Source organism: Eubalaena glacialis, chromosome 3 (assembly GCF_028564815.1).
Source record: "Eubalaena glacialis isolate mEubGla1 chromosome 3, mEubGla1.1.hap2.+ XY, whole genome shotgun sequence".
Classification (NCBI taxonomy): Eukaryota; Metazoa; Chordata; class Mammalia; order Artiodactyla; family Balaenidae; genus Eubalaena; species Eubalaena glacialis.
Window position 1 is genome coordinate 190,452,452 of NC_083718.1, and position 11,715 is coordinate 190,464,166.

At 51.4% G+C, this 11,715-nt stretch overlaps 1 protein-coding gene across 2 annotated transcripts; it reads right to left on the bottom strand.

The window, feature by feature from the left end:
• Positions 1 to 1,350: 1,350 nt before the first annotated feature.
• On the bottom strand, positions 1,351 to 7,035 carry PHF13 (PHD finger protein 13). Of its 2 annotated transcripts, XM_061187145.1 has the most exons (4): positions 6,649 to 7,035; positions 4,172 to 4,273; positions 2,229 to 2,763; positions 1,351 to 1,775 (listed from the first exon to the last, which is right to left on the bottom strand). In XM_061187145.1, the coding sequence occupies exons 1-4, from the start codon at positions 6,685 to 6,687 to the stop codon at positions 1,549 to 1,551; spliced, it is 903 nt and encodes a 300-aa protein (XP_061043128.1). In that variant the 5' UTR covers positions 6,688 to 7,035; the 3' UTR covers positions 1,351 to 1,548. The 2 variants fall into 2 exon arrangements, with proteins under 2 accessions (XP_061043128.1, XP_061043127.1); XM_061187144.1 differs by lacking the exon at positions 4,172 to 4,273 and having other exon boundaries at positions 6,649 to 6,771.
• Between the last annotated feature and the right edge of the window lie 4,680 nt (positions 7,036 to 11,715).

Sequence of the window (11,715 nt, forward strand, 5' to 3'; positions counted from 1 at the left end):
TCACCTGGTGGCCCTGCACAAGGGGACCATGTGGAGAAGCCCCCAGCAGAGAGCTGAGGGTCCATCTTTTTTTTTTTTTTTTTTTCCTACTTCCTTTTTTTGAGAGTCCATCTAGATGTAAATAAATATGACTGACTTGGGCATCCTTCCCTTTTCACGCTTTATAAGAAACAATGTTTATGAAAACATACCCATCAATTTACAAAAAAAACATTTTTGAGAACGAGTATTTGAACTGCTAAAGAGCAATGTCAATTTCAGAGAAAGCTGAAGCCCTCCCTCTCCCTCGAGCCCCAGAACCGCCAGTGTCCCGGGCCACACTGCCCTCAAGCAAAGGCTTGCAGGGGCTCGAAACTCCCAGGCTTCTCCAGAGCTGGCCTGCACAGGGGTCTCCCCAGTCCAGGGTCCTAGTTTAGATCTAAGGAACTCTGCACAGTTCAGTGGTACATTCCTGGAGACCGATGTTACCATATCACTCACTCACCACTTCAAACCAAAAAAAAGGCTTCAGAAGTCCTAACCTTGCCCCATGGAACCAGCAGGCCAGCCTGTATGAGGGGCATACTAAGAATAACCCATGGGAGAGGCCTTCCTCCCCATTTTCCCTTACCCCACTACGTAGAGGAACACGGCTCCCCAGTGACTGCCTAACCTTTAATGCTGCTACTAGAAAAAAGTGAGGGAGAGAGACAAGGAGAGAATCCGAGTGCCCCCTCGCTTGAAAACAGCTTGCTGGGCACCCCCAAGGCCCTCAGAAGCCAACTGGAGAGAAGGGGAACCCAGGCAGAAGTATACCAATACTTTTGGCTATTTCGTGCAAAAAGACAGGTTTTTTTTACATCGTGCAAAACAGGAAACTGAGTTATGAACACGGGCCACCTTGACCACCCCCCGAACTGACCCCCCTTTCCACAGAGAAGCAGCTGCATACTGTCCCTTTTAACAAACAGCAGGAAACCTGGGGTCACTAGCTAGCCCCCCCCCAGGCTCCTCTCAGGGTGAGACCAGAGGACTCCAGCGGGCAGCCCCCAAGGCAGGGGAGAGGGCGGACCACTAAGGGAGGGGCAGCTTTGATGGTTGCTGTACAGACACCTATGGTAAAAGACTTACACTCGAGAAGCTTACATGTATGGCTGTTCATAAACAGGCCGGGGAAACCGAACATCTCCTCTCGCCAACGCGGCGGAAGCAGGAGTAACAGCTAGCACTTGTTCCAGTCGGCGGGAGTTTGTTAACAATGAGAGTAAGAATTCACAACCACCACGTACCCTCATCTCCGGCTGGACCAAACCCACTGCGCTTGGGTGTGCAGTCCACCTCCACTGCAGAGAACACAGCTCTAGCAGCAGCTTTGGCCAACGAGGATTTTATTCAGTCACTGGCTATGTACAGTTTATACCTTGGACAGCTGGTCCTTTCGCTTAGGCACCTGAATGGCAGGGGTCTGCCCGCACCAGAGCTGAGAGTTCTGTGCTCAACTAAGACCAGGGCCAGCAGGCCCATCGTCCCTTCCGATTCCTCGCCCACAGTCTCCTCGCTCTCCAGGAGTCAGTCCAGAAACAGCTTCCGGGAGCCCATTCGGGACCGGTTGGAACGGCGGATGTCAAACTTGGAGTCCCGGCACTTTTGGCAGACAAACACTTCCGGAACGTTGGACTTCCGGATTTTCGCACAGGACAGGTGAATCCAGGTATGGCACTCATTACACTCTATCATGGGGCGGCCAGCAAATGGCTTCATGCAGAAGCAGGTGACGAGGTCCCAGGAGTCGTCGTCTGAAAGGAGAGAACCACATAAGAGGAGGGAGAAAACTTCTCACAACCCCTCTCCATCAGGAAAGCCGCTCTCCAACAGGACAGAGCAGCTGAGCTGCGGTGAAACCGATTTCAAGCTTCACTTAAGGGCGATACTTCCCCTCTCTGAAAATGCAGCAAATGCGCAAAAAGGGCATTGAAACGTGTGGCACCAGGAATTACCTGCGAGGTGTTTACTTACGAGCTGCGTTATTTTTACATTTCGAGGTCTGTTCTGGAATCTCAGCTGTCCTCAGCTGCGATCACCCCTTCCTAAACATCTCGGCATCCACTATCTTGTACACCTTTTCCCCTGAAGGTGGTAGGGCACGCTCCACTGTCACACTCCAAGGAAGGGACCGCGCTGAGACCCCTCTTACCATCCCCTCGTCTGACCACCCGCCCGTGGCACGCCGTCCTTCAGGGGCCACTCACCTGAATCCACCATGATGTCCTCATCGTTGCCGGTGCTGTCCTCGTCCCGGAATACCACCTGCTTGCCCTGCCGGACGATAGTCCGTTTGCCTTCAGTTTTTATCTCTTTGACCTGATCCGGTGACACCGTGGCACAAGATCCACTGGAAGGAGTGTCGGAGTCCCAGCCCGAGCAGGGGTCGCCAGGGGCCTGGGGGATATCCTGCAGGGTAGGGCTCGTGGGGGTCTCTGCATATGGGTCAGCGGCTTCCAGCTGCAGCAAGCCCCCCATGTAGCCCTCCTTCCCGGGCACGTCACTGTCCCTTCGCTTCCTCTTCTTCTTCTTCTTCAGCTTGTCGGTCTTCTTTCTGTCCAGCAGGAAATTACTGGGCTTGGCTCGCTGCAGGAGGGTGGGCTGCAGGTGGCCAAAGCAGCGGTCAGAGACTGGCAAGGGCACGGTGGACGAGATGTCGCTGAAACCAGCATCCCAGCCATCGCTGTCAATGGTACCAGCGGTGCTATTGGCAGGGCTGGGGCTGCTCCTCAAAGGGAGTTCCTGAAAGGACAGAGACAAAGGTGGCGGGTTCCGATTATCCCAACCAGCCCCCAGCACCAAGAGCTGGCCCAGAGCAGAGCTCCCCAGGGCCCCCAGCCAGGTCAGGCCTGCAAACGTGGGAAATGCACTGGAGCTTCCCAGCTCTCACCAGCATTATTCTTTAGGAACAGTGTCATTAGTTCTTTAGTGTGACCTTCCAGCTAGAACATGAACCCACAAGGGGGACCCTCCAGCCCTTGCTAAACCCTCCCCACTGCCCGAGTCAGGAACTTAGTTAATACTCAATACATATCTGTGAAAGGAGTGCTGAAGACGCCCTCACACTCGTATCTTTCCTGATTGTACAATCTCCCCTCAATTTGTCCTCCCAAAGGATGTACTTTTTTAATTAAGTGAATGTAAAATAATTGTGAGGATTTTCTGACGTCTCAAAATATTGCAAAATCAAAGTAGGTAATTACTGCCCCAAAGCAGTGAGTTCAACTCTATGGTTCCTTCAGATCAATCAAGCACTTTTATTTGCAAATAGTGGCAACGTTCTGCATGGCACGATGCAAGCATTATCCACCTAGCTGGTGGCACAAACAATAAGCCAGTGCTGGGTTTGGCCTCCTAGAAACACTAGATTTCTTTCTCTTTAGCCTTACATAATATGAACGAAGCCCCTGAAGTTTGAGCACCATGGCAGCGCTGGTCCACAGTTCTGCCCATTTCTCAGCAAGAAAAGAAAAATGTCTTCATTTACATGGGATTTTGGCCACGAGTCCCTGAAGAGTCTGCAATGTGGTGTGCATAGCAACCGGGAGGCCACCCGCCAGGCAGGGCAGGGTGGACTGGGCCTGACCATCTGATCAGCTTGAACCCCAGGCTCCACCACCGATTAGCCTGTGATCCAGGAAAAGGAGTTCCCCCTCTGTGCCCCAGTGTCCTCATCTTTAAAATGGAGATAAATAGGTTATTCCCTGACAGTCCAGTGGTGAGGACTTGGCACTTTCATTGCTGGGGCCCAGGTTCGATCCCGGGTCGGGGGAACTATGATCCGGCAAGCCACACAGCGCAATGCAGCCAAAATAAACAAACAACAAATAAAATAAAATGGACATAAATAATAGCTCCTACCGCGTATCATTATAACGGCCAAAAACGAGCGCCTGGCCATAGTAAGCCCCTGATAAGTATTGGCCACTAAGAGCGGGCAGATATCAAATACATCATTTGTAAGCAAACTTTGAAAGTTTATCAAACTATTTCGAGACAAGCCTGCACCACTTCCCAGCCTGGTCCAACTTTGTAAGATAGATTTCTGCCTGACTATTGACTCAAGTCATCCCAGGGAACCCCTTCCAGAGCCACCACCTTGTCACACTGGTTTTGCTGCCGGCAAGAAGTCAAAAGTGCTGAAAATTACCTCCTTCGGATAAGGGATGTAGCCTGCATAGGCCAAGACAAAGGTGCAGAACTTGTTGAAATCCTCCACGGTCCTGCGCCTCTTGGAACTGGGGGAGTACTCCTGTTAACAAGCGAGGAAAGGCAGGGCGTTTGAAAGCAGACACGTACAGGTGGGGTCGCAGAAACAAAACTAGGCAAGCTGGGGCTTTTATGAGCTGCCACTCACAAACGCACTCTAGATTTACAGACACTCTAGAACACGATAAGGGAAGTTTGGGTCAAGAAAGAACACTGTTTTCAGAAGTTGAAAGAGGGGGTATTATGATGTTATGCCAAGAATACTGGGAAACTGGTTAGGAGATAAAAGCTTGCACAAAAGTCTATTTCTTAGCACTCATGTGGCTTTTTTTTGACATTATCTGTTAGTTTCTACAGACCTATCAAGAGCCTTTTTTGCCACAAATTTTCCACTTTGAAAATAAGCTCCTGCTGCAGCTGTAACTAAAGTCTTTTAAGTGACTTCAAAAGTCAACTACTCCTTAACATTCAGAGCTCAGACCTGGGACCCTGGACCTGAAACTCGCCTGACCCCTCCCCAGCCAGGGCTGCATGAGGACCCCCTCCTCCTACCCAGCTCTCTCCTGCAGAGGAGACATTTCCCCGGCTGGTCCCTCCATTGCTCCAACATCCGGGGGCCAGGCACCCAAATATTCCCCAACTCAGACAATAAACCAGAAACAATCCTGCTACTACCATTTGCACGCTAAAGATGAAATACTACAAGTTTTGGCTTGTGTGTCCCATCCCCATTCAATCAAGAAACGCCCTCGACAAGAACAGATTTCCTCCAGAGGAAGAGAGGAGCTCCAGGAGAAAAAGCTCTGATTTGCTCCTAAGCAAAGCAACTGTGTTTCACTTCGGTTCATTCAACTAGCGCACTTAGGTTTTCTGCAAGCATTTCATCACCCACCCCAAGCCCATGCTTAGGAGCTCGGCTAACACCTCCAGAGCCTAAGGGCCCGCTCCACGGTAGAGTGAAAGGGGGGGAGGAAATGAGGCGGTGGGCTCCCGGGCCCGCCCCAGCCCAGCGCGCCCGGAAAACTGCGCGGCCCAGGCCTGCTGCCCGCAGGTCTCCCTCCAAGGGCTACACTTCTTTTGATTTTCTCAATTCGGTGCTAGCAAACCACCTCTGACCCCACCCCTCGGCCGCCCGGACCCCGAGGGCCGCGCAGGTCAGCGGAGCGCCGGAGTCCGCGCGGTGCCCAGCCCTTCCTGCGCGGGGGAGAGCCTGCCCCCTCCCCGGGAAGAACTGACCGCCCTCCCTCCGGCCGGGTGGGAGGGCCGCGGCCCTCAAACTCTCGGGGAGAAGTTTTATTTCGGCGGGCAACGTGCAGAAGTGGGTCAGCAGCCGGGACGGACGCAGAGTGGAAGGCGGCGGGGGCCTCGGGCCCGGGGCGGGGAAGCCGCGCCGCCCCTACCGCGCCCGCCGTCCTGGCTCCGCCGCCTGAAGGAAAAGCAGATGGCGGTGCGGCCCCCTCCCCGCCCTCCCGCGGAAGCCGCCCCCCGCCGACACTCGGCCCCGGAAGGTGCGGGGCCCATCCCGCGGGGGAGGGGGCGCGAGTAGCCGGGCACGATTCGGCTCCGGTACTGGCAGGCCCCGCGAGCCCCCGAGGCGGCAGCGCGGCGGACGAGCCCGACCGGCGCCGCCTCCCCTCCCCCACCCGCCCGCGGCAAGACCCGCACCCCGGACTCGGCGGGCCTCAGAAAGGGGAGGGGGAGGGGACCGCGGCGGGGCGGGGGTCGGCCGGGAGAACCGAGGGCCGATCCCCGGAAGGAGGGGGAGCCGGGGCGGGGCGAGTCGAGCTCGGGGGAGGGGGCCCCGGAGGGGGACTCGAGCGCACCCGGGGTGGGAGCAAGGCTCGGGCCCCCGCGGGGGTGGGGACCCCGAAGGACGAGCCTCCCCCACCCCAGCCGGAGGGGGCGGGGGCCGAGCGGGAGTTAGGGGGCGGGGCGCGGGCCACCGGGCCCGGGGGATTAGGGGAGAAGGCGGGGGCGCGCGGAACGGAGTCCCCGTCCGAGGGGGCCGCGAGCCCCTCCGGGAGAGGGTGGGGGATTCCTCCGATAAGCGGAAGCGCGGGGCGGAGGCGGCTCGGACAGAGTCCCCGGGGGCGGGGAAAGGGTAAGCCAGGCCGGCGGGGAGGGGCCGGGGGCGCAGACAGGTCCCCGGGCTACGCGAGGCCGGGGAGGGGTGGTCGCGGCAACCTGAGGGAAGCGGCGCCGGGAGGACGCGGACACCCGCGGAAGGGACACCGAGGAGAGGGCGGGCGGGGAAGACCGGGCGCGGGCCCGAGTGGGGGGCGGGGTTGGGCACCCGGGGGGCGACGAAGGATTGCTGGGGGAGGGGAGGGCGGCGCTCGGCCGGCGGAGGTCCGGCTCCGGGAGCGCAGGATCGGGGTGGGGGCGGTCAGGGGCTATCGGGGCGCAGCTCTTACTCACCTCCGGGTGGAAAGCGGCGGCGCAGGAGTCGGAGTCCATGTTCAGGGTGGGGGGCGGCGACAGCGGGAGTGCAGGGGCCGAGCTGCGGGCGCCGGGCCGCGGGGCCGCTCGGGGCCGGGGGCTCCGGCGGCCGCGTAGGGCGAGGGCGGACCCGGGAGGGGTCGCCCCGACTGGAGATGATGAGGGGCTCGGTGTGTCGCGTCCCGGGCACTGTACTCTCGGGCCGGCGGCTTCACAGCCGAGCAGAGTTGTCGATGCAGCTCCCGCGACCAGTGCGACTGGAGAGGCGGGAGAGTCGCTGCGGGGGGGGGCGGGGGGCGGCGGCGGCGGCGGCGGCGGCGAGCGGGAACCCGACCGGCTCCCCGACCTGACGCCCAGTTCGGCTCGAGTCTCCGGAGGGAGGGCGGGAGAGCCGCGAGGGCTGTCGGGAAATGTAGTCTGGGGGCGACGTGAAGCCGACGGTGAAGGGGCGTGGCGCTGGAGCGGGCGCGGGGCATTGTGGGAGTCGTAGTCCCCCGTTCCGCGGCTGAGGCGCACAAAGGTCCCCTCGAGGACTCCAACCCCCAGAGAGCTCCGCGGCGGCTGCCCGGTCTACGGAGGCGGTGGCTCCGGGACCTGAGACCTCCGGAGCGGGGGAGGTGCGGGGGCTCGGGCCGGCTCGGCGGTGGGGGAGGGGCGGCGCGAGCGGTAGCGCTTCGGTCTCCGCGGGGGCGGGGGAGGTCAGGGGGTCGCCCCGGCGAATGGGGGAGGGGCTGACGGCCTCGGTAGCGATGGGCGGCGGCGGCTGGCACCTCCTCTTTCGCCTTCGGGATTTGGGGTCTGTGCCCCTTTGTGGGGCTGGGGTCCCCACGGCCCAGGCGGGGGCGCTGACGTCGCAGCCGTCCCACGGCTGAATCCCCGCGCCCTGGACCGGGCGGAGCGAACTTGTTTTCGCGGCTGTGGCTTTTCTGGCCGGCTCCTCCTTGCCCTGGGGGTCCGGGACAGCGGACCGAGACCAAGCGGGGTGGGACCGCCCTAGTCTCCCCAGTAGGAAACACTGCGAGGTGTCGGGTTACCACCGCATTTTTAAAAACTGCACCAGTGTTGCTGGTGTTTGAGAAGATGTTTGCTTTAAATACGCTTTTTTTTTCCCCTCTTCGCCTGACCTTGAGACCACTCCCGTTTTCTCACTTTGCCTTGAATTATTTCCTGAATATATTCCTCACAGGATTACAACAGTGGGTGAGGCGAAAACCTGATAGAGATATTTGGTGTTGACATTGACTTTGTTTACTGGTATTTAATTTGAGGAGTTGGCAGTGTTTAAATGCTGCGCCGCAGAGTATTTTACAATTTTATATGTTGAAGGTTGATTGACTCCGAACACTTAGTTGAAAATTAACTGCTCTGATAAACTTACCATGAGGAGGCCTCACGTACTTAAATTATTTTTAATAACCATTTGAAAGGGAAAAAAATTCTGTATACGAAATGCAAATGATCCAATCACATATTTGGTAGCTTCGAAGACAAAGAAACTGTTAAAGAGGAGTGACATAAAATTTTAAATTCAAATCAGAAAAGTGACTCATCTGCATATACTACATCAGAGCCATGATCGGAAGAACCCCTAAAAGATGAGATTCTTTCCGAGGTAGTGAGTGCTACATTGGTTGGCTCTTGCTATTTCGGTGGTTAAGATAATTCTGATGGAAACACTTAGTGGTTAAGAGACTGACTTATCTTAGAAATACTTCTCTAAGCCTCAATTACCTTAGCTATAAAATGTGTAACTTGCCTCAATAAGTAGTAGTTTACTTTTATGATTGTTGCCACTTTTTAAAATATTATTTTAGCAAGATCTTCAAAGATTGGAGGGCTCCCCAGAGGTGACAGCAAATTGAGGTGCTTTACAAAGCTAGTAAGATAAAAACAGGCATTGGATTTAGCCTGTGGAAACATCATTAACATCTCGCAGATTTGTCACATTGATGCTTTAGCCAGATTTGGAATGTTATCTGATCGGCGGGGCCAGAGCAAATGTCCTGAGGTTAGCCAGTGCTGCCCAGGGTCACCCAGGGCAACTTGTTTTGCCTGAATATGAAAGGGCCAAGAAGGACATTATCCTATTGGTAGTTTAAAGGTGTAAATACCAAAAAAAAGAATAATTATTGGAGGTGAAGTCCAAATGAATAAAGAGGAATTTTTAAAAAACTGATCATTATTCCCTATGGTATAATTTTGCACGTACTAAACATTAAATTCCCCCACCCACCCACCCAATTAAGAAACTGAAATAAAGAACTTGTTCATAGTCATAATGGGCTTGATGACAAAAGAGCCTAGAATTCAGGGACCTATATTGGACCACTCAGTCACACTACGAAAATCCCAAACTTGGATTCTGTCATGTGACAGTGATAACTCTTGCTCAGAATAGGTATCCAATAGTTATTTCTTTAATAAGTTCTTAGTACACAGAGGCGACCAGTACATCCGGTGTACTCTGCTTGTCTCCCTGCCTGCCACTCAGGTGAAATAGAAAACTTCACGAAGACCTTTGTCTCTCCTTCCTTTGATTTCCCTTAGAATTTAGCCCTTTGGTTTAGATGTTAATATCTATCATCCCTTCCCTAGCCTGAGAAAGGACTGTAACGCCAATAACTGACCCAAATTCAATAGCATAATATGTAGCTGTGGGGATAATAAAGCTAGTTTTCTCTGTATGACAGGCTTAGGTTTCTTCAACATGTTTAGTTTAGTTCTCAGGTATACTGTACTACTCCTGGCCTCCAGGGGGCAAATCTAGAATTCCAAGATCAATGCAAGAGCATTAGCCACAGTAGCCAGATCCTTGTTTTCTGCTTTAAAAAAAAAAAAAAAACACCTGCTGCTGAATGCTAACTGTCAGATGATTATAGTTACTCAGGAAAGAGGAAGAAAAAAGCCAACATTAGCACAGGTTATGACAAGTTTCAAAATACTAAGAATGGTTTCCCAGTAAGTAGCTTGAGAATGTAGTTCTTTTAGTTGGGTTACCAGATATAGCTTCACCTTCCTAAATCTCACTAGCTACACTGCAGTCACTTGGGGAAAATTCAGGAATGCTTTCTGCCTCCGTTTTAACTCTCTGTGCTTGAGTGTAGTTATAAACATAACCAAAGGTTTATTTTTCCTGGAATTATTTTTTGGTGCTTCAGCTTTTTGCTCGGCTTAATAGGATATTCTTATGGATTTTTCCTATCTTCAGTTTTCTGCCTTTCTCACTCCCACTTCCAGGAGAGGAAAATAAGTGAAAATTCCTCAAAACTGTATTGTTTTCAACTTTTAGTACCTTGACTGCTGTATGAATATACATATGTGTGAATAAAAAAATTTTTTTTAATAAAAAATAACCAAAAAAAGAATATGTGTGAATAATTTTAAATCATTAATAAATTTCTAAACTAGGTATTGTCAACGTTTCATATAGTGAGGAAAATTACCTGTGCATAGAAGAGTCAAATGAATTTCTCGTGTTATGGTTTACACAGGTAAAATATAAAGATGAATAGCTAACCCTATGCGCCAAACTAAATGTTTTTACTTGCAGTATATCATTTACATATAATAATGCACTTAATAGAGAACACTGTAACATTCCTTAAAGGAAGAAGTTTATATGTAGTAAGCGCATTACAAACCACACCTTAGGCAGCCCAGAATCAGAAAAAATCAGTGTGTAATATGAAAAAGATGCAATCTCGTTTTGACTCTATAAATGCTATGGTATGTGTTCCTATATGCTCTCAAAAAAAGGAAAAAGGATGTAACAGCAGCTTTTAAAAATATCTCAGTTACCTCTTGTCCTGTCTGCCTAAAATCAGAGTTCAAATATCAAAATTAAGTAGTTTTCATTTTTTTAATGAAACAGTACCATTATTTGTTAATTCACATTGTATTACATTATCATAAAGTTACTTAGACAAAGACCGTTTTCGTGATATTAGAAGATGTACACTTCTAAAACTCTCGTGGCTGAAGTTTAGTCTTTAAATCCATTTTCTCACAAACTATTGCTTTTTGGCTAGAGTTAACACCTTCCTCACCAAACAATGGTGTTTCCACCACGCCAGGGTGTTGGATGATATTTGAGAAGTTTAAATCCCCTTAGTTAATACAGTTTGCTGACTGTATCCATCACATTGTCATACTGCAGTGAATGAATTTCTCACATTCCCATTTTGAACGCATGAGATTAATGAGCAAGAAAAAAAAAGGGAACTTAATAGCATGCTTGGGTTAGCAGGTTATTCAAAATTCCAAACACAGCTGATAAATCTAAATCTGTTCCTTTCTTTTCTAACCACATTCCTTTATTGACTTAGATATATACACATGGCTTCAAACAATCTCCTGTTAGGTCTGGGCTATTAATAATACACTTTTTTTCCTCAAGAACTGAACTTTTAATTTTATTTTGAACTTTTAATATTTCTTTAATACACAGGTTATATATGTTTAGTACAGAAAGACAGAAAATGCAGGCACGCAAAAACAGCAAAACAAACCTAGCCACCTAGAGAAAATGTTACCTTCACAGTTTTTTGGTAGGCATACGAACACATATAACAAATGGGGCACAGGTTCGATCCCTGGTCAGGAAACTAAGATCCCGCGTGCTAGGATCCTGCGTGCACCGCGTGGCCAAAATAAAAATAAATAAATAAATAAACAAATGGGGTCATACTATGGGTAATCAGATTGTTTGCTGGACATTATAACATGAACATCTTTCCATTTCAATAAATATTGCATCATTATTCTTCAGAGTAAGGCTGAAACATGAGTTAAATAACCCCCTGTTGTTAGGAATACATAAAACTGGACTTGGTTCTTAACTGCAGAAACATTATTGATTTAAAAGATTTGATTTATACCAGGTGGATGAGTTCTGACCCAGAGGGACTGTAGTACTTTTCCCTACAAACATCCCACTTCCTGGCTACTTAGACTTTCTTGTCACAAAGCCTGAGCAAGTAAGCTTATTGGCCGGGCTCCTAGGCCCAGGAATGCTGCTGCTGCCGTTAATAGCTGTGTGAACAGTCC